At 40.2% G+C, this 27,761-nt stretch overlaps 1 protein-coding gene across 1 annotated transcript in view; it reads left to right on the top strand.

Moving 5' to 3' along the window:
- Positions 1 to 27,761, top strand: part of TRHDE (thyrotropin releasing hormone degrading enzyme) — a 446,473-nt gene that overhangs the window by 5,630 nt on the left and 413,082 nt on the right. Inside the window, 1 exon segment of the mRNA XM_070371007.1 lies at positions 7,445 to 7,718. Coding sequence (XP_070227108.1) covers positions 7,445 to 7,718 — 274 coding nt within the window.

Raw genomic sequence — 27,761 nt, 5'->3', positions numbered from 1 at the left:
AGAGTGGCTGCTCTCTCCAACAGAATTTTGCTACAGAGGATTTGAGAGGATCTAAAGATGCAAAACACTTCTTGCCCCTCCCACTTCTTTGGACAGTCTGAAATAATTCACACACGGGCACAGCTGGATGGTGGTCCTGATGGGGCTGTAAGGGTGAAGTAAGATTGGCAAGACCTAACTGAGCGGGGCTGAGCTGGGGTGAAGAGTCCCTGGCTCCCCACTGCCCGCTCCCTGTCCCCAGGTGTGCCTTCTCGGTCTCTGAATAAACCGCTCGCTTGTTAAGGCACTCTGGCAGTGGTTGCACAGGGACGGGGTGGTGAATTTCAATTTTCAATTTCAGTTTAATTCTTTGGATATTTTCTCATGACTACACAACTCAAAAAACAAACAAAAAACCCCCAAACCAAAGTGTAAAAAGAATGAAGTTTTAAAATTACCCTTGTTGGTTACTTTTTGTCCCTTTTAAGAAGAGGTTCGAGCACTACTAGTTGTGTTGCTGGATGGAGAAGTGTGCGTGTGCGTGTGCGTGTGCGTGTGCGTGTTCAGGGACTCTGGAACCAGACCGCCTTGGTTTATGTCTTGACTCTTCCACCTATTTAGCCTTATGACCTTGGCCAGGTTTCTTATTGTTTTGTGTCTGGTGTCCTTATCAGCAAAACGGGGATAATGATGTCCTCTTTCGTGGGGTTATTGGGGAGGATATTAAATGAGTTAAGTAATAAAGTGCTTAGAACAGTGTCTGACAGTTGGTAAGTATTTGTGGGTATGAAATACAATTATATTATTACATGGCTGGATAGCTGTCCTTCAAGCTGGTACAGGGTCATTTAGGTTCAATGTTGTTGCCTTAGGCTTCCCGTTATTCGCAAGGCAGTGCGGAAATGGTCACTTTGGACATTCCTTCCACTGCTGTTTGTTTTGCCCCCTAAGCGGAGTTCAAAAGACAGGGAGAGAAAGAAGCGGGGCCCTTCCATAATGAAGAAGGGAGAGAAGAAAAAGGCTGTGGTGTTTCATAGCTAGAGAAACCCTATGCTTGGTCCAGACGCTGCGATAGAGAGGGTCGAGGGAGCAGGAAGAGGGTGTGAAGCAGAAGGAACTCGTAACTCTGATTATTGCCCTGCTATCTCAGCAGTGAGAAGAGGAGAAAACAGTGACTGAAGGGTCAGGAGGGTGCCTGCCCTGTTGCTGGAAGCCAGTACAGGAGATAGAAAAACCCCGAGTGCCAGGGGAAAGGCACATCAGTCATTAGCTACTGCTCTGCAGACTGTATTTGGGTTCCACCAGTAGCACTGTTTTATGATACTTACATAATACTTTTCCTCTTTCCAATATTGAACAAATGAATCTCAGGTACTAGTTTATTTATCCTTATGAGAACCTAATATTATGACTCAGGAAAGTAATTTTAGTGAGTCCATAATACTCTTCAACAGTGGTGATGGAGTACTTAGTACTCATTTTTGAGAAGAGTATTTAGTGCACAAAAATGAAAGCAATTATGAATATTATGCTCTGTTTTTATAACACGATTATTCACATATGCACCACTTCCTACATACATATTGCTGGTATTATTGCATTATGTTTTTAGTTTACTAGAATGGTTATTTAAAAAAATATGCTACACATATTTTTTGTGTTGCTTATAGCACTGAATATTCAGCAGGAGCACTTCTCTTCTGAAATGGCAGAGTTTTAATGACTCATTGCAGTACATAAAAACACAGTCTAAACAATGACCCATTTTGCCTTAAAATGTTTTGTCATTGAGTAATAGTTTGCACTTTGATCAACAGTCTTCACTTTAAATGCGACGTGGGTTACTTCCATGACCTTGTCACTGTCCAGTTACTAAAAGCAGTTGAAGAGTAACTAAATGATCCACTGGATCACCTCTTTCAATCTTGGGAGTTTTTGTTACTAATCTTAAACTATTGCAACAGTAGGCAAATTGCTGTTGCGACAGAAGCAGCTTCAAAGGTTATCATTCACTGTGCTGTATAGATGTGGCCGAAACGAAAGCCTTCCAGAAATGCCCTGCCATTTGTGAGGTTCTCTTGGTTTTTGGTGGGTTCCACAATGAAACATGAATCAATCTGAATATGAGCAGTGTTATGCAAATGTTTGTTTCCTTTGCATATATTAACTTTATGAAAAGGCAAACTGACAATAATGGAACAGAAATTGTTTGTATCACATACTGTAATTTGTTGGCAATATCAGCCAACGTTAATGCATTATTTCAGCTGAATCTTATCATAATGATTCGACACAAGTAGCTTGCCTAGTGAACTTCCGCAGAAATAAGAAGAAATCAATTCTCTATATCCTTCAGAGGCAACACAGAGCTTTAAGCTCTACTGCTTAGCACAACCAAAATGTCAAACAGGCAAGTTGTTAAGAAATCAAGTAATTTATTTTAGATAGAAGGGAATTAAAATACATGTGTATTATTCATTTTTTTAGTGATGCTAAAGTGATATTCTTGGAATAACACTTCCAGGATGTTACTTTTGGTGGTGAAATTTCTTTATGATGATAGAACGATTCTATAAAAGATAAAAATGTTTTTGTTTGAGAAAGCAGGAGAAAAATAGGCGACAAAATACTTTTCCCCAATACATTCTGCCTCCTGCTGTTTTATTTTTACTTCTTACTGTATTTACATTTGTATTTCATATCCTTACTGTATATTAAAGTGTTCTCTATTTTAAATTATTTTTTAATATTTTTTTCCTACCTGGTGTACTGCTACTACCTCAAACTCTGCCTCAAATTTACTTAAAAACCAAACTCATTATTTTCTATTCCCAATCTCTTTCTCTAGAGGTCTTTGATGTTTTTAGTGACAGTAAGCAGGAAAGAGGTCTCAATTCCACCACTTGAAGGCAATCATCAAATACATGCAGTGAAGATTATGTTTTGGAAACCCAACAGACACTATTGCCTATTGAGGGCCCTGAGCCTGAAACTGGCTCTCTTTGTTAGAAAGCAGACGATCCAGGGGGAGAGAGGTATTAGAGATAGATGGGCAATACTGAGATCTGAGAAAACCAGAACCTGTAAGAGAGCAAATAGGACGTTAACTTTATACGTGAGTCAAAGCCTTTGATGTATGGCAAAACCAATACAATATTGTAAAGTAATTAGCCCCTAATTAAAAAAAAAGGTTCTTTCTGTGCCACCTGTAGTCCACTTGCTCACTTCTCCTTCCGTCTCTGATCCTTAAAGTAGTGCCCAGGCTTCAAGACCAGTTCTTAACTTCCTCCTCCATGAATCCTTCTTTCAGTTCTTAAGACAGGTGTTCTCAGCGAGGTCGGTGCTGCCTCCCGGGGCACGTTTGCAGTGGCTGGGGACTTTTGGGTTGTCACGGCTGGGTAGAGGCGTTGCTACTGGCCTCTAGCGGTAGACGTCTAGGATGCTACTAAGCCCAAGATGGCTCTAAAAAGAGAATTATCCATCCTAAAATGTCACTAGTGTCAAGAATTCTAGCACTGAACCACCTATACTTACATTAAAAACAGAAAAGTCAGTGGTGCCAAGGCTGAGAAACCTTGCGTTAGAAGATGTAATTTCTTCATGCATTTGTCATGGCTTTTTGTGCAAACTTGTCTAGGCTTATGTTTTATTTATTTTATCAGAGTATAAACTCCTTGAGGGAAGGAACATATATATTTATCTTTATCTCCACAGCATTAAACACTCAAGAATGATGACCAAGAGAAGCAAATGTATATAGCTCTTGTAGCAAAAACTATCTAGCAATAATGTAATTTAGTATTTTAAAATCATCTCATCAAATTCAAGGACTATTTTATTTCTAATTTTTATTCAGTTATAGGTTCTCAACTTGAAAAAGACCCTAAGCGTAGTCTAGTCCAATTGCTCTTCTTTTCCAAGGGGCTTGTTTTGATTTGCTAAATACTGAATTGAAATTCAATTGCAATCGTCCTCAGGTGCCAGACTGTGAAATTGGTATTTCCTCATTTAGACATTATCAAATATATGCTAGCCCTCAGTGCATGGCTATAAATATACTGTGTGTAGGAATTCATTAAGAATATTAATTGCAGAAAAGTCACTAGATGATCTTTATAGTTCCTTTCAACCCTGAGAATCAGCAATTTAAATTGCTGGCCCTTACTAACATATTTACTTACTATGTGAGGCAAAAAGAGACTTGAACATGACATGATTTTTCTGCATAAATATTTGGTTTATTAATTTCTTATTAGCCCAGAGGTATTTAGATATTCTACATATAATGAATTCCTACCCTTTAATTACTCAATACCAAAGACACGTTTGATTTTTCACCTAATGTACATTCTAAATGCAACCTCTCTGTTGAACTCTTATGGAAATTTCCTCTAGTATTATTAGCAGTTTTTAATATATTGTATATATTTTTCTTTTCAGGTAGATTGCAAAAGCCTTAAGGGCAAAAATGATTCTATCTTGAAAAAAAAATCCTGCCACATGGAGTGAAAATCTCACACATGGGAGACAGTGTCTAATTGCTCAATGACAAGACTTGGATTTCTCAGTACTTAGAAGTGAACATATTTCCTTGTATATTAAATTTCATAAGTATCTTTTAAATGACCTCAGTAAAGAAATAAGAAGCCTTAGTGACCATTTTAATTAATAAAAAAGTTTGGACTCAAGAACATTTTGTAAGACAAAAAAGCATGTGAAGAGAAAATTGTAAATGAGTGCTTCTTAACAAAAAGTTACTGATATTTCATTAAGCAAAAACTATATTGCTGTCAGTAGAAAATAGGGAAAGTATTGCCAAGATGCTGGCAGATTTGGAAAGAAAAACCTTTATGACCAATAGTCAAAATAAAACCTTGCTTATAAATTGTGGGTGAACATTCATTTTGCTGTTTTTGAAATAGAATTACCTTTTTCTCAGACACAGAAAATGTGGATTCCGGACCCAGCTTTGCACTAATTACCTGTGTAACTTTAGATAAATTACTTAACCCTACTGGAACTACTTTTTCATTTTAGGAATTTATGAAAGCTGGACAATTTGTTTCTAAGATTGCTTCCAACTTTATATTTTTTCTAAAGATTTATAGTTAAAACTTCTTTCCTAAATATTATCTCATTTTATCATCTCAACAGTTTCATAAGGGAGGCTTAGAAATATTTTCCTTCTACTAATGAAAAAATAAACTCAGGCAGTAAAGTGATTTACCCAAGCCTGGTATGTAGCAGCTCAGTAGTGCTTCAAGATAATTCTTGAAACCCCTCTCTCAGAGGAAATATACAATTAATCTTTAAAATATCTTATTTTCTCTGTTTGAAAACTAAGCTTTTAAAAAGTAGTCCCTCAATAATACATGTGTCATAATTTTTAAAAGTATAAGCATTTACATTTTATGGTTTGATCCAGGGATAGCCAATAAGATTCAATACACATGTCAGCCTCTATTGATTGGTATAGCTCCCTGAAGTGCTGTGTTGAGAATAATTTTGAGGCCAAGTTTGGGCTCAGCGGGAAAGTGTGCCATGTGAGATTAAGCAAGAACTCTGTGGATGACGGGGAAGGCAGGGTGGGTGGTAGAACGACTGTGGGGATAAGAGCCTTCTAAAGAGATGGCTGTAGCACTCAGTAATGTTTTACCAAGGGTTTGATATTGACTTGCCTTAGCTTCAGTTTTAACTAGTATTATTTAAAAAGTTTGGGGCTTCTCCAGTGGCTCAGTGGTAAAGAATCGGCCTTCAATGCAGGAGACCCAGATTCAATCTCATCAGAAAGATCCCCTGGAGGAGGAAATGGCAATTCACTCCAGAAATCCCCCCCTGGGAAATGCTGTGGACAGAGGAGCTTGGAGGGCTACAGTCCATGGGGTGGCAAAGAGTAGGATATAGCTGAGGGACTAAGTGCGCACACACACGCATATAAAAAGTATAATTAACTTAGAATCTTTTCACAAATAATGGCCCTCTTTTTAAGTTAAATGAGTGTCTGTCTTCAAGTACATAGTTTGGGTATTTTGATTTGACAGAATGCAGAGGGTGTTTCTAGAGTTTAAATGAGATGCAATTTTGCAGCTTGAACTGAAAACCAGAGTGGGTTCAATATTATATATATATGCACATATTGACATGAATATTTACTATACAGATATTTATTATATAACATATAATAACATATAACGTATATAGCAAATATATACTGTGAGTGGTAGAAACCAATGGTCTCTGGATCATTCTGCGTAAATGTATGTTCTATCACTCTAAGAAAGGTCGAAGATACTGTGAACCAGTGGCTGCCATTTATTACCTGCCTGCTGGGTGCTGTTCATCTAGTCACACCTTTACACCCTCCTTTTCCATTCTACTAAACTTTACAATGCTTTTTAAGTTGGGCATGGTTATTTCTTTTTACGCAATGAATAGCTGCACCTTACGGAAATTTAGTAATCATCCAAGATGATGTGGTTAAGAAATGTTGTGGAGTCAGAACGCAGACCAGGTTTTGTCAGGTCTCAGAGTCCATTTCCTTAACAAAACCAGGGCACGTCTTGCTGAAATATGAGGATGTAGATGTTTCTTAGTGATCATCTGTGTCTTACTTGTATCTAATGACAACTTTTGGATTTGATTTCATTGTCTTTACTGGTTGAACAGTTTCAACCAGTTTCAGAGAGGAGAGAGACAGTCGTGTCTGACTCTGTGCGACCCCATAGACGGCAGCCCACCAGGCTCCCCTGTCCCTGGGATTCTCCAGGCAAGAACACTGGAGTGGGTTGCCATTTCCTTCTCCAATGCATGAAAGTGAAAAGTGAAAGTGAAGTCGCTCAGTCGTGTCCGACCCTCAGCGACCCCATGGACTGCAGCCTTCCAGGCTCCTCCGTCCATGGGATTTTCCAGGCAAGAGTACTGGAGTGGGGTGCCATTGCCTTCTCCGCATACCACAAAGGAGAACCATTATTTTCTAATACTTTCCAGTATGATGACGAGTTGTTTTTCTGTAAAGTGTCAGTTTTGCCTAATAAGCACAACTCTGGGCTTCCCTTGTGGCTCAGCTGGCAAAGAATCCACCTGCAATGTGGGAGACCTGGGTTCAATCCCTGTGTTGGGAAGATCCCCTGGAGACGGTAAAGCCTACCCACTGCAGTATTTTGGCCTGGAGAATTCCATGGACTGTATAGTCCATGGGATCGCAAAGAGCTGGACACCACTGAGCAACTTTCACTTTCACTGGATTTAGAGAATTTACTTTAGATGAGACAAAAAGTTTTCTGAAAATTTTTTGTTGTTGGGGAAATATGCATGAAGTATGCTTTTGTACCATTCATGTGCTTAAGTTTGGTTCAGGAAAAAAGTGTCTTGTAATTTGCAAAAGTATTTTATTAACAGAAGTATATAAAGTGATCATAACTTAAGTCATAAATGTAATTGAGAATGTCATTTTCTTTTTTTCCAGATTCCTTGGTATTACTCAGTTTTCGCCTACACATGCCAGAAAGGCATTTCCTTGTTTTGATGAGCCAATCTACAAGGCTACTTTCAAAATCAGCATCAAGCATCAAGCAAGCTATTTATCTTTATCCAATATGCCAGTGGAAACTTCTGTGTTTGAGGAAGATGGATGGGTTACGGATCACTTTTCACAAACCCCTCTCATGTCCACGTACTATTTAGCTTGGGCAATTTGCAACTTCACATACAGAGAAACTACCACCAAGAGTGGGGTTGCAGTAAGTATTTTAAGCTTAATGTTGTTTTTGGATAATATATGCTGATATCTGGATTAACAATGACTCATTTCTCTCTTCTTCCCATCTTATATAGCTGAATTCTTTTCTTAATCCTTGGAAGGAAAATTATCTTCTTGGTTTCAGAGTCAGAGAGGAACTTCTCTTCCTTACCCAGCCTTCTTATTAATTTAATCACTTTCCCACTCCTGCCATTCCTGTTCCTTTTGATCACCTGATTATCTCTGCAACAGCTGTTGTCTGTTATGGGAAATTGCCTGTTTTTATTTATATGATGATAAAGCTTCTTTTTATTATATAATATTTCACACATAAAGAAAATGTGGAGAATAATATTATAAGCTCCATATACCTACTAGCCAGCTCTATAGAATCTAAACATTTTACCGTCTTTGTTCCAGTCTCATTTAATTTTTGAAAAAGTAAAACATGTTGGGTAGAGTTGAAGCCCCCTGTGGACCCCTGCCTGATATTATTGTCTTGTCTTCTACCTGGCCCTGAATTTGAATTTTGTCATTTCTATGCATATTATCACACAATTATTAAGTATATTATTCATTATTAAGTATAAGTGAAGTCGCTCAGTGGTGTCCGACTCTTTGCGACCCCATGGACTGTAGCCCACCAGGCTCCTCCATCCATGGAATTTTCTAAGCAAGAGTACTGGAGTGGGTTGCCATTTTCTTCTCCAGGGGATCTTCCCGATCCAGGGATCGAACCAGGGTCTCCCGCATTGCAAGCAGATGCTTTGCCATCTGAGCCACCAGGGAATCAATCATTATTAAGTATAAATCTGTTTAAATAATTCCATGTTTGAAAATTTCATATAAGTGGTTTTATATTATAGATAATCATTTCTTCAACTTATTTTTATTTGATTTCATTTTTGCTTAAAATTATATTTTTGTGGCTTATCTGAATAGAGTGGTTAATGAATATGTTAAAATTTCCCTTCCTCCTATAGATGAACAATTTAATGTTTCCTGATTTTTCAGTGATTGACAACAATGCTCAGTGAACATTTTTGCACCTAAATTCTTCTGCTGATGTGCTAGAATTTCTGTAACGTACGAAGCTTCTTTTAACCCATAGCACCCATATGTATAGAAATATGTACTTAGACAAAGGTGTTATATAGGAAGTCTTGAGAATTCACTATCTGTATTAAATTTATAACAAAAGTCAATTGTATTCTTTATGATCATTACCATTTGTGATACCATTCATTATTCCGGGTACTTTTGACATGCATTTGTCTTGCATTAATCAGACTAAAGCAGGCCATGCTCACTTAACAACTTTGTTTTCATTTTGATGGCTTATGCAATAAATATGCATTTATTTTAAGTTTCATGTCAACCCTAAAGCAAGGTATTATAATTCCATTTTTCTGAGTGAATAAATTTAGGTGGGGCCAGTGGTAAAGAACCTGCCTGCCAATACAGGAGACATTAGAGATGTGGGTTTTATCCCTGGGTCGGGAATATCCCTTGGAGGAGGAAATGGTAACCCATTCCAGTATTCTTGCCTGGTGAATCCCACAGACAGAGTAGCCTGGTGGTGTATGGTCCATGGGGTCGCAAAGGATTGGACATGATTGAAGAGACTTAGCACGCACAAATTTAGGTTTAAAGAGGTGAAATAACTTTATCAGAGTAAAAGGTAAGTGAGTGGTAGGGCTGCAAGACTAACTTCTTATGGTATGACCCTACATTTTGGGTTCTCAGCCCCTACGCCCCTCCTCATGCTATACTTACCATTTCACCTGTGTGTCTATATGAGAGTCCAGGTAATGATTCTTTCCATCCAATGGCCATTGTATCTGGTGTTACTCAAACATAACAGAAAAAGTGAATAGAAATCTATATTCTTATTCTGTAGAAGTCCATAGCTCTATAACAGCCTAAATTTTGAATAATAGGTTTAGATAAACAAATTTTTCTTGCTGTTAACTTTCAGCTTAAATCACCACAGAACCCATTTAAAAAATAAAATTTGCTTGCATACAAATTTAATGCCATTAGTAAAGAACTGTATATGGTGAGTTAATCTACATAATCATTAAAAATAATACCCCTAAGTACTGACTGTAGAATGCTAGAAAAAAGACATTTTGCTCTTTTGGACTTATACTTTTTTAATATGTTTAATTCCTCTGGTATTTCTTGATATCTCCTGTGGATAGATACTTCAAGGCTACTCATGTTGGACTGTACAAAGAAAAGGAATACTAATATATTTCATTTCCTTTTACATCTTCAAAAGTTGATGAGAGTTGCTGTGGGTCTCTTAGGAGCATAGGGTACATTGGAAGTGTGTTTTTCTTAGTGTGATTTCTTTATCCTGAAAGTATTTTCAGCTCTACACAATCATGCTTGTTGCTAAGTGATCCATGTTTTAGAACCAGATACACCCCAATTATTTAGCTGTGACTTTTATTAGAGTTAAGAATTCAAGTAATTAGTAAACATTAAAAAATTCCTATTTAATTATTTTTATGGAGAAAAGATAAAGCATGCTACTAGAGAACACTGGAAGGCCAACTGAAATAAAATTTTTGTTGTATAATTTAAAAATACTAAGAGTAGTAAAAAGGAAAGCAAAATTGCTGTTGGGAACCCTTATTTATCAACTGTGGAACTAAAATGTAAAACCTGTTTCTCTTTTTTTGTCACCCCTTGGAAATCCAGTCTATTTTCTTTTTATTGCCATTCCTCTTTATTACTGAGAACACATGGAATGCCATTTCTGAACTCTTTAACAGCTAGGAGTGGAAGTTTAGCTTTAGACTCTTAGGTGTGGGATGGTCATATGAAATCCAGGGGATCGTTTGAATCAGAAACTGAAGCAGTTTCCTTTGAGATATGAGAGAGTAACCTGAGCAGCATCTTAATATACAGCTGAATGGAAGCAGACCGTCAAGTATACATGTTTGAAGCATCATTATTTGCTTATCAAGTAATGTGTATTTTGCAAGGCACTAATTAGTTGCTAAGTTGTGTCCAACTCTTTGCAACCCCTCGGACTATAGGCTGCCAGACTCCTTATTCATGGACTTCTCCAGGCAAGAATACTGGAGTGGGTTGCGGTTCCATTCTCCAGGGGATCTTCCTGACCCATGGATCAAACCTGGATCTCCTGCATTGCAAGCAGATTTTTTATCACCTGAGCTACCAGGGAAGCCCTTGCAAAGCACTACCCTAAGTAATTAAGAAGCTTAAGGAAAGTCTAAGATCCTTCCGATAGAGTGATTGAAGGGCAACTTTCAAGTGGAATCCATACCTGTCAAATGTTAAGTTTCAGTTCAGTTCAGATCAGTCACTCAGTTGTGTCCAACTCTTTTCGACCCCATGAATTGCAGCACGCCAGGCCTCCCTGTCCATCAACAACTCCCGGAGTTCACTCAGACTCACGTCCATCGAGTAAGCGATGCCATCCAGCCATCCCATCCTCTGTCGTCCCCTTCTCCTCCTGCCCCCAATCCCTCCCAGCATCAGAGTCTTTTCCAATGAGTCACCTCTTTGCATGAGGTGGCCAAAGTACTGGAATTTCAGCTTTAGCATCATTCCTTCAAAGAAACACCCAGGACTGATCCCCTTTAGAATGGACTGGTTGAATCTCCTTGCAGTCCAAGGGACTCTCAAGAGTCTTCTCCAACACGACAGTTCAAAAGCATCAATTCTTCGGCACTCAGCTTTCTTCACAGTTCAACTCTCACATCCATACATGACTACTGGAAAAACCATAGCCTTGACTAGATGGACCTTTGTTGGCAAAGTATTGTCTCTGCTTTTGAATATGCTGTCTAGGTTGGTCATAACTTTCCTTCCAAGGAGTAAGCGTCCTTTAATTTCGTGGCTGCAGTCACCATCTCCAGTAATTTTGGAGCCCCCCAAAATAAAGTCTGACACTGTTTCCACTGTTTCCTCATCTATTTCCCATGAAGTGATGGGACCAGATGCCATGATCTTAGTTTTCTGAATGTTGAGCTTTAAGCCAACTTTTTCACTCTCTTTCATTTTTATCAAGAGGCTTTTGAGTTCCTCTTCACTTTCTGCCATAAGGGTGGTGTCATCTGCATATCTGAGGTTATTGATATTTCTCCCGGCAATCTTTTTTTTTTTTTGATATTTCTCCCGGCAATCTTGATTCCAGCTTGTGCTTCTTTCAGCCCAGCGTTTCTCATGATGTACTCTGCATATAAGTTTAATAAGCAGTGTGACAATATACAACCTTGACATACTCCTTTTCCTATTTGGAACCAGTTTCTGTTGTTACATGTCCAGTTCTAACTGTTGCTTCCTGATCTGCATATAGGTTTCTCAAGAGGCAGGTCAGGTGGTCTGGTATTCCCATCTCTTTCAGAATTTTCCACAGTTTTTTTGTGATCTACACAGTCAAAGGCTTTGGCATAGTCAATAAAGCAGAAATAGATGTTTTTCTGGAACTCTGTTGCTTTTTCCATGATCCAGCGGATGTTGGAAATTTGATCTCTGGTTCCTCTGCCTTTTCTGGAGAAAGGAATGGCAAGCCACTTCAGTATTCTTGCCTTGAGAACTCCATGAACAGTATGAAAAGGGAAAATGATAGGATACTGAAAGAGGAACTCCCCAGGTCAGTAGGTGCCCAATATGCTACTGAAGATAAGTGGAGAAATAATTCCAGAAAGAATGAAGGGATGGAGCCAAAGCAAAAACAACACCCAGTTGTGGATGTGACTGGTGATAGAAGCAAGGTCCGATGCTGTAAAGAGCAATATTGCATAGGAACCTGGAATATTAGGTCCATGAATCAAGGCAAATTGGAAGTGGTCAAACAGGAGATGGCAAGAGTGAACATTGACATTCTAGGAATCAGTGAACTAAAATGGACTGGAATGGGTGAATTTAACTCAGATGACCATTATATCTACTACTGTGGGAAGGAATCCCTTAGAAGAAATGGAGTAGCCATCATGGTCAACAAAAGAGTCCGAAATGCAGTACTTGGATGCAATCTCAAAAATGACAGAAGGATCTCTGTTCGTTTCCAAGGCAAACCATTCAATATCACAGTAATCCAAGTCTATGCCCCAACCAGTAATGCCGAAGAAGCTGAGTTGAATGGTTCTATGAAGACCTACAAGACCTTTTAGAACTAACACCCAAAAAAGATGTCCTTTTCATGATAAGGGACTGGAATGCAAAAGTAGGAAGTCAAGAAACACCTGGAGTAACAGGCAAATTTGGCCTTGGAATACGGAATGAAGCAGGGCAAAGACTAATAGAGTTTTGCCAAGAAAATGCACCGGTCATAGCAAACACCCTCTTCCAACAATGCAAGAGAGGACTCTACACATGGACATCACCAGATGGTCAACACTGAAATCAGATTGATTATATGCTTTGCAGCCAAAGATGCAGAAGCTCTATACAGTCAGCAAAAACAAGACTGGGAGCTGACTGTGGCTCAGATCATGAACTCCTTATTGCCAAATTCAGACTGAAACTGAAGAAGGTAGGGAAAACCACCAGACCATTCAGGTATGCCTAAATCAAATCCCTTATGATTATACAGTGGAAATGAGAAATATATTTAAGGGACTAGATCTGATAGATAGAGTGCCTGATGAACTATGGACGGAGGTTCGTGACATTGTACAGGAGACAGGGATCAAGACCATCCCCATGGAAAAGAAATGCAAAAAAGCAAAATGGGTGTCTGGGGAGGCCTTACATATAGCTGTGAAAAGAAGAGAAGAGAAAAGCAAAGGAGAAAAGGAAAGATATAAGCATCTGAATACAGAGTTCCAAAGAATAGCAAGAAGAGATAAGAAACCCTTCCTCAGTGATCAGTGCAAAAAAATAGGGGAAAAGAACAAAATGGGAAAGACTAGAGATCTCTTCAAGAAAATTAGAGATACCAAGGGAACATTTCACGCAAAGATGGGCTCGATAAAGGACAGAAATGGTATGGACCTAACAGAAGCAGAAGATATTAAGAAGTGGTGGCAAGAATACACAGAAGAACTGTACAAAAAAGATCTTCACAACCAAGATAATCACGATGGTGTGATCACTGACCTAGAGCCAGACATCCTGGAATGTGAAGTCAAGTGGGTCTTAGAAAGCATCACTACGAACAAAGCTAGTCGAGGTGATAGAATTCCAGTGGAGCTATTTCAAATCCTGAAAGATGATGCTGTGAAAGTGCTGCACTCAATATGCCAGCAAATTTGGAAAACTCAGCAGTGGCCACAGGACTGGAAAAGGTCAGTTTTCATTCCAATCCCAAAGAAAGGCAATGCAAAAGAATGCTCAAACTACCACACAATTGCACTCATCTCACACGCTAGTAAAGTAATGCTCAAAATTCTCCAAGCCAGGCTTCAGCAAAACATGAACTGTGAACTTCCAGATGTTCAAGCTGGTTTTAGAAAAGGCAGAGGAACCAGATGTTAAGTTTACCCATCCCCAATATGGCTTAGCATTTTTCTAGTTAGTTGGCTACACTTAGAAATTTGGGAAATGGCACATAACATTCTTTATATCTGGCTTCTCTTGAAAAATTGGAAAATCTTGTGACAGCTGGCTCAGATTCTCACTTGGCAATATTTGCTCATTCATTTATTCCTTTAGCAAACTATCACAGAGTTTAGTGCCATAAAACAAGCATTTTATTGCCTTCAGAGTTTCAGTGGGTCAGAAATTTAAAAGACCCAACAGAAACACTTTGTCTTTGCTCAGTGATGTCAAGGGGTCGGCTGGGGAGACTTGATGGCTGACTTGACAGCTTGAAGCCAGGATCATCTGGACCATCTTCACTAATTTGTCTGATGATCGTTCTGTCAGTCCTCTGGGATATCAAATAGGACGTCTGGCCACAGCATTTATGTGCGGCCTTTCCATACTGTCTCGGCTTGCTCCAAGCATAGTGGCCTCAGGCTTGTTGGATTTCTTATGTGGTTGTTCGGAGTTCTAAAGATGAGTGTCTTAAAAGAGCTATGTGAAAGCTGTATGGCCGTTGGTGACTTATCCTCTGAAGTCACACAGCATATTGGGCTTCCCTGGTGGTTCAGTTGGTAAAGAATCCATCTGCAATGCCGGAGACCCAGGTTGGATCCCTGGCTGGGGAAGATCCCTTGGAGAAGGAAATGGCAACTCCCTCCAGTATTCTGGCCTAGAAAATCTCATAGACAGAGGAGCCTGGAGGGCCACAGTCCATAGGGTTGCAAAGAGTTGAACACAACCAAGCGTCTGAGTGTATATATATATATATATATGTATATACCTCACTTCTCTTGTGTTTTAATAATTGCAAGTGAGTCACTAAGGCTGGCCTCAGTGACTGAGCACATAATCCATGGGTCATCACATTAGGAGTGTCTGAAGTCTCAATAGTTTCTGAAGTCACATCCTTGGCTTCATCATGCGTTCCTGACAGTGACCTGCATTTTTTTTTCCTAAGGCCATTTCTTATTTTAAGAATATTTTGCCAGAAAGTGTTTTAACTCCGAGCTCATCAAATCCTGGCTCTTTTCTGTTTCTTCTGAGTTTTGCTTGGAAACTGGGTACTTTGTCCTGAAGCTCACGTCTCCTGGTTTGTATTTTTCATATCCAGGTAGTAGAAGCTGGTGGCACTTTCAGTGTTCTGTCTGGAAGTCTTCTTAGCTTAAAAATGTATTTTAATAATTATTTCTTATTTTCCATGGTACTACACGCAACAGTGTTGCCAAACTTTCTTTCACTTAATACCAAAAGTCCTCTTTTGAAATTTCAGCTTCCAATACATTTACCTTAATATCTTTCAAGCTGCCACCACCAGCTTCCTCAGGGGCTATAAATCTTTGGCTAGAGGATCCCCTCCAGGCTCTTCCAGCTTTTGCCAGCAGTTCAGTCTCAAAGCCAATGTCACCTGTTTCAAGGGTTTTGTTATGGCAGTGCCCCACTTCCAGGTACTGAAATAGTTTCCAGTTGGTATTGCTGAATGCTAAGTCACTCTAAAACTTAGCAATAAAACAGGATAACCAGTGTTTGTGCCTGTTGCATTCTGTGGGTTGGAGATATGGACAGCATGAAGCAGGGTATGATTCATCTCTGTTCTTTGATTTCTCAGCTGGGAAAGCTTGACTACTGGCAGTGACTTGACAACTGAGGGCCAGAGTCATCAGAGGGCAGTCTGTACTGACTTTCTTTGCTTGTTGTTGGCTGTTGTCTGGGATCTCAGTTGGGGCCCTTATCTGGATCACCTATGAATGGTCTCCCTTGAGGCCTGAGCTTCCTTGCAGCCTGGTGTTGTCAGACTTGTTACTGGTGACTCAAGCCTCCAAAGGTGAGTGTACCAAGAGATTTACACTGTCTGCTCTTTCCAATATAAATGATTACATAGATTGAGTTAGTCACCATCTTCTTTTTTTTCTCTCTTTCTTGTAGCCAGGCAGAGGCTATGTTATCTTTCCTGACCTAGTCTATGAGGTTAAACAATTCACTGTTGCTGCATTCTGTTACTTACAAACTTAGATTCTAGCAGAAGGGACATAGTCTCCATCTTTCAATGGGAACAGTGTCAAAGAATTTGAAGGCTCGCTTGGAAACCACCACAGCTGTTAAAAGTGTTATAGAGATCATAAAGTCACAAGCACAGTGCCTGACATGTGGTACTCACTCTGATGATGACAAATTGATGATATATTCTGAAGTCATAGAACGGAGAAGGGATATGTACGTTTGAGAGCTAGATGGAATCTAGATTGTAAAAGGGCTTATGCCTATTTTAAAATTATCATTCAGTTAACAGTAAGATCCACTGGAAATTTAAGACCTGGAAGCATGATATGTGTAGTTTTGAAAATCTCCTTGAGAGAAGCATGCAAAATATGTGCACGTGAGGAGACTGGGAATAGGGGTCCATTTAGCTAAGAAAGTCTGGACTAGAGTAGTTATAATTTAAATGGATAAGATAGTGTAATTATAAGAGGCGTTTTAAAGAAAGAATTGGTAGGACTTGGTGCAGGATAAAGTATAGGAAAAGTAAACACTGAGGAAGCAGAAGATTGAGTCAAGAATGACTTTAAGGTTCAGCGTAATAACAGCTCTATAGTTTCTGTCCTTCAGATTCACTATGTATTCTGAACTGGTTCTCACAACCAATGAGAGTTTTAATTTTTTTTTGCCCAGTCTGTTGAATGCACAACCTACACTACCTGAGAAATCTGTTCCTCCTGTCATAACTGGTTATACAGAATTTTATTAGTCAGCATTTTTTTTTATATTATCAATTGGAGCTTAAGCAAAAAGGGAAATGTGCAAGAAAAAATGGAGTATGTCAAAGAATCCCAGGTGAGGGGTGGACCTGAAACTTTGAGCACAGAGGTATTTGGAAATGCTGCTTCAGATCCTTGTCAGTGCTCCTTCCGCTTTGATTGACTCTCTCACTGAGGACAGGCTTCCTCTGTTCTTTGATGGACGTGGTCGAGTGTTGCTGCCAGAAGTTCCCAAGTTTTGTATATTTCCGTGCAGGCCCTAAGAGGGAAACTGCCCTTTACACATTTCCAAACCCATAGCAAGTGCATTGGTTGTCTTTGCTTGAGTCATGAGACCGTCTCTGGACACTGTGTCTAGAGGATGCACATCACAGGAAGATGACATCTTCTGTTTCACCGTGTGGATGGGAGTGTGAGTTGCAAACAAGAGGAATTACTAAAGAAGAGATGCTGAGTGAAAAGCAAGTGCAAGTGCCCCAGATATATTTTTCATTTTTGTGTGTGTGTGTGTGTGTGGACTGATTAAGAAGGATACACAAAATTTGCAGTGATGGTGTATGTGTACACACACCTGTACCTAGGAAAGTGTACATACTCAGACACGTGATGCACATTTCTGATGCTAGAGTTCTAGTGAGAGTTCTAGTATATACACTTAAAACATGTAATTATTCTGTGTTGTTTCCTACTGGAAATACAATTTAGGTCTCATTTTAACAGAAGTAGAGGAGTGTAGGTTAGTGTACTCTAAGCACTTAAAAAAATTCATATTAAAATATCCATGTTGATATTAAGAGTTCTTTTGTTTAGACTGTTTTACAAATATTGTAATGGTCTACAGAGAAAGAAAAAGTAATGACAAAAGGGTTGGATTGCAATCTATTCAGGAATATAAGTTGGAGAAGGCAATGGCACCGCACTCCAGTACTCTTGCCTGGAAAATCCCATGGACAGAGGGGCCTGGTGGGCTGCAGTCCATGGGGTCGCTAAGAGTCGGACACGACTGAGCGACTTCACTTTCACTTTTCACTTTCATAGATTGGAGGAGGAAATGGCAACCCACTCCAGTATTCTTGCCTGGAGAATCCCAGGGACGGGGGAGCCTGGTGGGCTGCCGTCTATGGGGTCGCACAGAGTCGGACACGACTGAAGCGACTTAGCAGCAGCAGCAGGAATACAAGTGGAGGCTTCTTGATTATCCCAAGAAGAAATAATCCTCTTTGTCTTAGAATCCTCTCAGGAGACTTTGTGCATTCATCTCTCACAGTCATTGTCCTCCTGTTTACAGTCCTTTCTAGCTGGCCTCTTTGCTCCTCTAGACTGTGAACCCTTTGAAGTCAGGCACTGTATCTTGCTCGTCTTTGTAAGATCAGCCATTCCTATTGTATATAGAAAATGGGAGATAGTCAAAATCCAGTGCATGTCTAAATAGGTGAATCCCTTCAGAGAAGCCATAATGTCAGGAGTTTCCAAAACCTTTTGTTAGGTTAATGGTGGTGGTGGTTTAGTCGCTAAGTCGTGTCCAACTCTTTCGACTCCATGGACAGTAGCCTGCCAGGCTCCTCTGTCCATGGGATTCTCCAGACAAGAATACTGGAGTGGGTTGCCATTTCCTTCTCCAGGGGATCTTCCAACCCAGGAGTAAAATAAAAATTCATAAGAAGTAATTTTGACCAATACTGACTGTAAATAGCAAATGCTGCAAAACACACATCCTCACTTTTTAAGTACTTTGTTGGAAGATGTTGTTCAGGAGAGTTGAATCCTAAGAGTTTTACTGAAAATAGGGAACTGGATTCAATTCAATCTCTAGGCTCTGGAGGATCAGGTACTGAGGAGGAGAAATGACCAGGGATTGTCTCTGTCATCTAACAGGAATGGAAAGACTCTGAGTGCTCACTGGCTGCGTCTTGGAATCTTGGGGCCCAGCTTAACCTCTGCTATGTGAGAGGCAGGCCTGAGCCAGGCTGGGTCATCCAGTCAGGTCTGTACTGTTGTCAGCAGGCTATCTGGCCAGGTCAGGAGTTTATTGGAGTCAAGGAGTTTGAGAAATTAAAAAGGAAAAAAAATACAGTTGATGTACCTTCTTAAATTTTATTAGTATGGTAGGAATAGAACCAAGGGCTTTTGTTAAGGAGTGAGTATAGAATGAAGAAATAGAGGCAATGATTATAGACTGTGTCCTTAAGAGTGCTAGTTAAGGGAAAGGAAAAGAAAATACATGTATGCAGAGCCTAGTGCAAGTGAGTTTTAGATATAGCAGTGCTAAATCTGTACAAGAGAAAACAAAACTTTTCTTTTAAAAAAACTGTGGTGCATGGGCTACTCATTGCAGTGGCTTCTCAGAGAGCATGGGCTCTAGGGTGCACAGGCTTCAGGAGTTGCGAAATGTGGGCTCAGTAGTTGCGACTCCCAGGCTCTACAGCACAGGCTCAATAGATGCCTGTGGGCTCAGTTGCTCAATGTCTTGTTGGATCTTCCTGGATCAGGGATTGAACCTGTGTCTCTTGGATTTGCAGGCAGATTCTTTACCACTGAGCCACCAAGGAAGCCGCTAAAAGGTTTTCTGACAGTTGTTAAAGAGCTACCAGATGTTCAGTAGCTTGCTTTTGTAGGGGAAATATCCAGTACTCCTTTGTACTGTTCTGCAAGTTTTCAGAACCCAGGAATAGGAATAAAGAAAGCAGCTGTGGGAGATTCCACCTGGGAGACTGCACAAGACTCATGTGGCCAGCCATCAAGAGGATTCGACATTTAGTTACGGTGAAAACATTGTTGAAAGTATGGGCCGTAGTTTCCAGAGAGGTAGAGAATCAAGGGAACCTGATAGCTTACTGTGAACGGTGTTGGATTCGTGATCTCCGAAAGAGAAGATTTAACTTTGGGACAGGGACCAGGCTCAAGAGCTTTAGTGCAGCAGAGTTTTATTAAAGTATGTAAGGGGACCGAGAACACTTCTGACATAGATATCAGAAGGGGGACAGAGAGCGCCCCCCTCGCTAGTCTAAGCAAGGGAGCTATATACTTTTTTAATTAGTTATTACAATACATCAAAAGAATGTCCCAGGGTTGTAAAGATCTTACTAGACCCACTCCCATAATTTACATTTTAAGATAACAGGATTAGCCAAAAGGTTTTCAGGAAGGAGAAACTGTCCTCAAGCAGGATACATTGTTGTTATATAATCCTTAGCACAGAGTTTAAACTGACTTGTGTAATCATCAGTTCCAGGCTTAAAGAAAAAAAAAAACCATTTTATGTGACTAAGACTAAGAAATGTAGAGAAGAAAAAAGTTTGTCCTTTCCTCCACCTTGAGAATTCCAGACCCCTCTCTCCTCCTTGGGGACCCTGGACTTCTTATCAACCTGCCTAGGAATTGATACTTTCAAACCCAGATGGGAGTGATGGTCATGGAAAATGGATTGGGACAGATGAGGAATAGCAGTCACCATGAGAATAAAAGTCAGAGTAGAGTGATGAAGTGGGCGAGGTGGGAAGCTGTTTTAGGAAGGAGGTTTCAGGTTTCAGGGTGAGTTGGAGCAATTTTCACTGCAGTTTAGTGGCGTTGGAGTAATGTTATTGCGAAGTTGGATGGAAGGTGATTGAAGACAGAATCATGGAGAGCTGAGATAAAATGGCAGTGAGATCATGTTAGAACAAACATCAAAACCACTGAGAGGGACTCCTTGAGTATGGCAGCCTTAAGCCAGGCTTTAGACTTTTGAAGTGTGAGCGTCACAGTTGGAGACCTAGATTGGGAAGAAAATTAGTGAGCTGCATTAACTCCAAAAGAGAAGAGTTTTTCCATGAAAGTGGAGAAAGTGAAAGTGAAAGGCACTCAGTTGTGTCCTAGTCTTTGCGACCCTATGGACCATACAGTCCATGGAATTCTCCAGTCCAGCATACTGGAGTGGGTAGCCTTTCCCTTCTCCAGGGGACCTTCCCAACCCAGGGATCGAACCCAGGTCTCCTGCATTGCAGGCGGATTCTTTACCAGCTGAGCCACAAATTGGGATATAAAAGCAGTAGTGGAAGGTCAGGAAAGTGCTGATCCCTCTCTGGCTCTACAGGTGGTTGAGAGAGGATCTAAATATAGATGAGAATGTGAGCAAACCTTTGATCTTTTCATGTCATGTGGCCACAGGACTGGTAAAGGTCAGTTTTCATCCCAGTCCCAAAGAAAGGCAATGCCAAATAATAGTCAAATTACCACACAATTGCAGTCATCTCACACGTTAGCAAAGTAATGCTCAAAATTCTCCAAGCCAGGATTCAACAGTACATGAACCGTGAACTTCCAGGTGTTCAAGCTAGATTTAGAAAAGGCAGAGGAACCAGAGACCAAATTGCCAACATCCGCTGAATCATCAAAAAAGCAAGAGAATTCCAGAAAAACATCTACTTCTGCTTTATTGATTATGCCAAAGCCTTTGACTATGTGGATCACAACAAACTGTGGAAAATTCTGAAAGAGATGGGAATACCAGACCACCTGACCTGACTCCTGAGAAATCTGTATGCAGGTCAAGAAACAACAGTTAGAACTGGACATGAAACAATAGACTGGTTCCAAATCAGGAAAGGAGTATGTCAAGGCTGTATATTGTCACCCTGCTTATTTAACTTATATGCAGAGTACATCATGAGAAACGCTGGGCTGGAAGAAGCAGAAGCTGGAATCAAGATTGCCGGGAGAAATATCAATAACCTAGATACGCAGATGACACCAGAAAGTGAAGAACTAAAGCGTCTCTTAATGAAAGTGAAAGAAGAGAGTGAAAAAGCTGGCTTAAAACTCAACATTTAGAAAACTAAGATCATGGCATCCGGTCCCATCACTTCATGTCAAATAGATGGAGAAACAATGGAAATAGTGACAGACCTTATTTTGTTGGGCTCCAAAATCACTGCAGATGGTGACTGCAGCCATGAAATTAAAAGATGCTTGCTTCTTGGAAAAAAAGCTATGGCCAACCTAGACAGCACATTAAAAAGCAGAGACATTACTTTGCCAGCAAAGGTCTGTCTAGTCAAAGCTATGGCTTTTACAGGAGTCATGTATGGATGTGAGAGTTGGACTATAAAGAAAGCTGAGCACCGAAGAATTGATACTTTGGAACTGTGGTATTGGAGAAGACTCGAGAGTCCCTTGGACTACAAGGAGATCTAACCAGTCCATCCTAAAGGAGATCAGTCCTGAGTGTTCATTGGAAGGACTGATGCTGAAGCTGAAACTCCAATACTTTGGCCACCTGATGTGAAGAACTAACTCACTGGAAAATACCCTGATGCTGGGAAAGATTGAAGGCTGGAGGAGAAGGGGATGCCAGAGGATGAGATAGTTGGATGGCATCACGGACTCAATGAACATGAGTGTGAATAAACTCTGGGATTTGGTGATGGACAAAGAAGCCTCGTGTACTGCAGTCCATGGGGTCACAAAGAGTCAGAAACGACTGAGCGACTGAACTGAACTGAATGTGAACAGACGTAATAGGAGTCAGGGGTTTGTGTAAAGGCTAAGAGCTATTGATCTGAAGGGTGGAACACTAGGCTGGAGGGACATGTCCACAACCCAAGAGAGGGGACTGAATAGGCAGAATTCAGTGAATGGAGAAGATTGTATGACTGTCCTGCTCCAAGGTTTCCATTGGGATGTTGGCATAATGGAGGGTGCCTCAGCAAATCTCCAATCCCCTGCTGGTTGGCCTGGGCTGATGGTGGATTAAGTGATGAATGATTATGAGTTCTGTTGTATAATCCACAATTTTATCAACTGCCCTGAGTCTTAAAAGTCCCATGTATTGAAGAGACTAATAGAAGCTAAGGAAAAGGGTTTAAGTGAAAACAAACCTATGAAACAAAACCGTTTAGTCATGTAGACTATTCATGGTTGTAGTATGTTTAAATCATGATGATGTGTGTGATGGATGATGTGGTGTGTAGCCAGGTCCATTCTCTCTTGGTCGAGAGAAAAGAGATGACTCTCAGTCTTCTTGCTGAAATTTTGGGTGGTTGCAATGGGGCCCATCAGTCCAATTACCTCTTAGATATGCTCCTGGCACATCTAGAGTAACATGCTTGCTGTGTGTATGTGCTAAGTCGCTTCAGTCATGTCTGACTCTTTGCAACCCCATGAACTGTGGTTCTCCAGGCTCCTCGATCTACGGGATTCTCCAGGCAAGCATGTTGGAGTGGGTTGCTGTGCCTTTCTCCAGGGGATCTTCCTGACCCAGGGGCTAAACCCTAGTCTCTTATTTCTCCAGGTCTCTGGCACTGGCAGTCAGGCAGGTTCTTTACCACTAGCGCCACCTAGGAAGCCCTAGAGTAACATAACTTGTAAATTGATAATCTGACAGGCTCCTTTTCATTTCTTTGCTGTGAGCTTCCCTGGTGGCTCAGAGGTTAAAGTGTCTGCCTGAAGGAGACCTGGGTTCAGTCCCTGGGTCTGGAACATCCCCTGGGGAAGGAAATGGAGAGGAGCCTGGTAGGCTATAGTCCATGGGGTCCCAAAGAGTTGGACATGACTGAACGACTTCACTTTCACTTTTCTTTTCCTTATGACTTCAGATTTATTTTTGCCAATTTTTGACCCTCCTTTTTTGTTTTACTTCTAGTTCTTTAGAACTTTTACTTTAAAAAACTGTTTGGCCCATGCCTTTATAATCTAAGGGAAGTAGAATATTTTATAGTATTGAGGAAGAAAGTGGTGAGAGATGATGTTGGGGATTTATGCAGGGGCCAGATCATGAAGGGATTTGTATGTCTTGTTAAGGAGTTTTGATTTTATCCGTTAAGAAAAGGGGACCATTGAAGGATCTGAGCTTGGGAGGGCTTCAGAACATGTCAGGAGCTTTCTGTGGAGGCATGGAGATGATACAAAATGTCTTATTATCTTTGCCAAAAGACTCTCAGTTCCTTTTCCCCATTGTTTGGTTAAGGATCCGCTTTCCTCTGTGGTTAAGGCTGCCATGCTGGTCTTGTTGACTTTCCTAAAGATCACAGAACAGGCAGCAAGCACGAGTAGTGCAAACAAGTGGAGGGGCTTAGATCACGGGCGACATGAAAATCATAAGCAGACTTTTGTGTCTGGTCCCAGACACAGGATGTGCTTCAGTCTCCAGAGGAAAAAACTCTGGGAAAACATGATGTAAAACAAAAGATGAAAGAGGATTATATTCTAAAGGTTGATGTTACTGAGATTCAAATGATTCTTATAAGATTTGATGTCAAATTTCAGAGACTAACTAGAGTATTTGGTTAAGACATTAATATTTCCGGAGATGGAACTTGCATGAAACAAAGAGGAAAATTCTGTGCGGAAGATTCAGATAGTATTTCTGGAAGGTCCTTGTATTTAGGTGGATACATAAAGCTGAGTATTCAGAGTGAAAAAGATATCCAGAGTACTAATAATACTGTCTGTCTTGTAGCCACTGCCACCTACTAATGTTTCTTGACTTCCTTTTCAGACCAGATGGCAGGAAATCTGACTGGGTCTATAAGATGTTGCTGTTTTCTGATTAGGTTCAATTTGGGGAGGAACTGGTGAACACCTGAAACCAACCACAAAGCAAATGCACTGTTCTCATGGCACTGAAAATTACTAATGTCTTATATTTCTTAAAACCATAGAAAACCACTGCTTTATCCATTCACAAAGCTATATTAGTCAACTGTGTCCAATAATAAACTGAGAAAATTGGAAAATTCTGGTGTAATTAAGATGACCAAAGACAGAATGGACTGAGCAGAATTCATAAGAAGTTCACAAAGACGTGGGACTTTGAGTGACGAGTAGAGGAAAAATTCTCAACTTTTTGTAATTAGCCAATCAGCAAGCTAATAATAGATACCCAGTGTCTCCTCTGGGTTAAATACTGCACAAAACCAGTGTGTAAGATATAGCTTTTATTTCCAAAGGCTTTAGGAGCCAGCTGATTAGACAAGGTAAACACATTACCACGTACTGGGTGGTTCAAGGTGCTATTTTATAAAGGGGAAGTAAATTCAGTGGTTAGATGTTAGATATCGAAGAACAGAGAAGGAGATCCATGTGGACAGATATTTATTGAGGAGTTTGGTCTTGAGGATAGGGTGGATATCGATATGTGAAAGGCAAATTAGAGAATCTTCCTCGTGAGATGAAGAGAGCATCTATGGAAGGGACAACCATGGAATTTTCTTCAGAGTGAGAAGATTAATGTATCAGTTATTAATAGTTGGTTACAAGTGTCTGAAAGCAACTTAGGAAAACTTAAGCAAAAGAGAAAATCAACGGTGGGATCCTGGCCAGCTCCAAGGAATGGAGAATTAAATAATTATGTCTTGGGCAGGACAGCCTTGCGCATCTAGGTAGCAATTACCGATGAACAATCTTTTGGGGGTGCTGTCATGTGTTTTAATTGCAGTCCCCAAGTTCCCCGGAGAGACAGAGGGAACAATTTGTTTTGCCTGAATAGAGCGCCCATGTCCATGGATGAGGTATTAATAGATTCTGGGATGCCTTCATAGGGGCTGATGGAATCTGAGGAGGGGGAGTTTCTCAAAGGAAAAACAGTGTGACATTATTAAAAAAAAAAAGGAAGAAGTATATTCTGTCAGCAAAAATCAGATAAATAACAGATATCATTGTTGAGTACTTAGTAGCTGCAAGGCTCTGATCTGTTTAATAATTCATTTACTATTTTGAGATAAGAGCTGTTGTCCTTGTTTTCTAGATGAAGAAAATGAGGCACTGAGAGTGAATGCCTAGCGTGCCCATAGTGTCATGGCTTACAGCGGCAGAGCTAGCGTTCACACCCACCCTGGAAATGGACCTCCTGTTCAGTGGGGTGGGGTCCCAGGGAAGATGCAAGGTGGAGCAGCCGGCAGGGAAAGGAAATCAGTGGAACGGGGTTGGAAAGACAAGTCTGGATCAGAAACGGAAAGAAGCCAGGATCCCCAAAGGATAAGGGAATGACATGATAAAAGTGAGGTTTTTAGAAATATTAATCTTGAGGAAGTATGCCAAATCCAGGGGAAGGGAGGAAAGCCTGGAGCTTTGAAAGCCCACCAGAAGGTCATGATTGAGCATGGATGGTGGAGATTTAGACCTGGTGAAGGCAAATACACTGACTGTTTGTATGTCTTTTTCACACAGCAATGAAACATTTTTTTAAAACATAACTCCATGAAATGCTATACTTTAATTACTGAATTGAGATTTTAAAGAATATTGATAAAACAGGGAAAAATTATCCAGGCACAAGAGCTTAACTGCTCTAGGCAGTTTTAGGTTTCATTTCTGCATGAAACCTTGCCCCAGCTAGGTTCTTTCCCTTCTTTGAACTGTAATTGCCCTGTAATTATAACTCTCTTTGGATCATTGTCCAAATAAATTAATTATGTTACTTTCTGCACATCTTTTTTTTTTTTTTACTTGTGAGATTGCAAGACTGTGAGGGTAAGTAAGAATTGTTGCCAGCGAAAAATACATTCATATACTATATTATTCATATAATCATACAACACACACACATATCCTGGGCAGCTTACAGAAATCATGTGTTTAGTATATACTATATACTCCATGGTATATACCACATTTCTTTGCCTATAGCAGTCACTCAATAAATATTCAAAGCATGGATGTTTTAAGATGCACTTGAAGGAAAAATCAATAGGCCTTGATGAGTGTGTTGATTTGGGCGACAAGGGAATAAAAGTGAATCAAACAAAACCTCAGAGTTTCAGGTTGCTTGACTGAGATGACGGCGCTTTATTGCTGCATCTTTACTTCTTGTAGTTTTCTTCTTTGCTTTGCTTTCTTTCCCCTGTTTCTTTTTTGTAATTTTTTAAAATTGTGGTAAAAGTCACACAATATAAAGAATACTATTTTAACCATACTAACTGTCCAGTTCCGTGGCACTAAGTCCATTCACATGGTTGTGCAGCGCTCACCATTACCCATCTCCCCAGCTTTTCACCTTCCTACTGAAACTCTGTCCCCCTTAAACACTAAGTCCCCATTCGCCCTCCCCGCCCCAACCTTTCCCACTCCCCACCCTGGCATCCACCAGTGTACTTTCTGACTCTCTGAATTTGACTATTCTAGGTACCTTGTATAAGTGAAATCAAACAATATCGATCTGCACCTAATGTATATTGGAAAGCATTTTTAAGGTGAACAATATATGTTCCATGGAGAGAGTGTACCTTCTTTCCCCCCCATCCCATGCTATACAGCAGGTTCTTGATAGTTATCCATTTTTTACATGTATATGTCAATCTCAACCTCCCAATTTATCCTCCCCCTTCCCCCTTCTTTCTTCCTTTCTCTGTCTCTTCTCCGTAGGGTTCTAGGTTCGGGTGGAGGCTTGGCCTGAGTGAAGTGTCTCACTTTCCTTCTTCCTCTCTGACTTATACTATATACATGCCTGTCATGCCAGAGAAAGAAAATGAAGAAATACAGTGTTCTTTTTTTTTTCTAATATGGTAAATTTATTATGTGTGTCTCTCTGATGAAACTTGAATCTTTTAAATGGCAAGTCAGGTTGAAAGTTTGGTTATCTCTACACATGCCTAGAATTAATGCAGTTGTGCCTCTCAGCATTTCAGAGAGGAAAAAACAACCATTTGAACCAGTAACCCTTTTCCTGACAGGAGACATATTCTTATCAATTTCTTTATTTTATTAATCCATTGGCCAATGAAAAACCTCCATCAGAAGGGCCTTGTGGCAATGTCTGAGATGCTCATGGTGGGGACAGTTCTCTGCCTTCCCCTTCCTCTGGGGACAGG

The sequence above is a fragment of the Bos mutus genome, chromosome 5, assembly GCF_027580195.1.
Source record: "Bos mutus isolate GX-2022 chromosome 5, NWIPB_WYAK_1.1, whole genome shotgun sequence".
Taxonomy (NCBI): domain Eukaryota; kingdom Metazoa; phylum Chordata; class Mammalia; order Artiodactyla; family Bovidae; genus Bos; species Bos mutus.
Note: the sequence above shows the minus strand (reverse complement) of the source record. Positions and strands in the feature narration are given on the sequence as shown.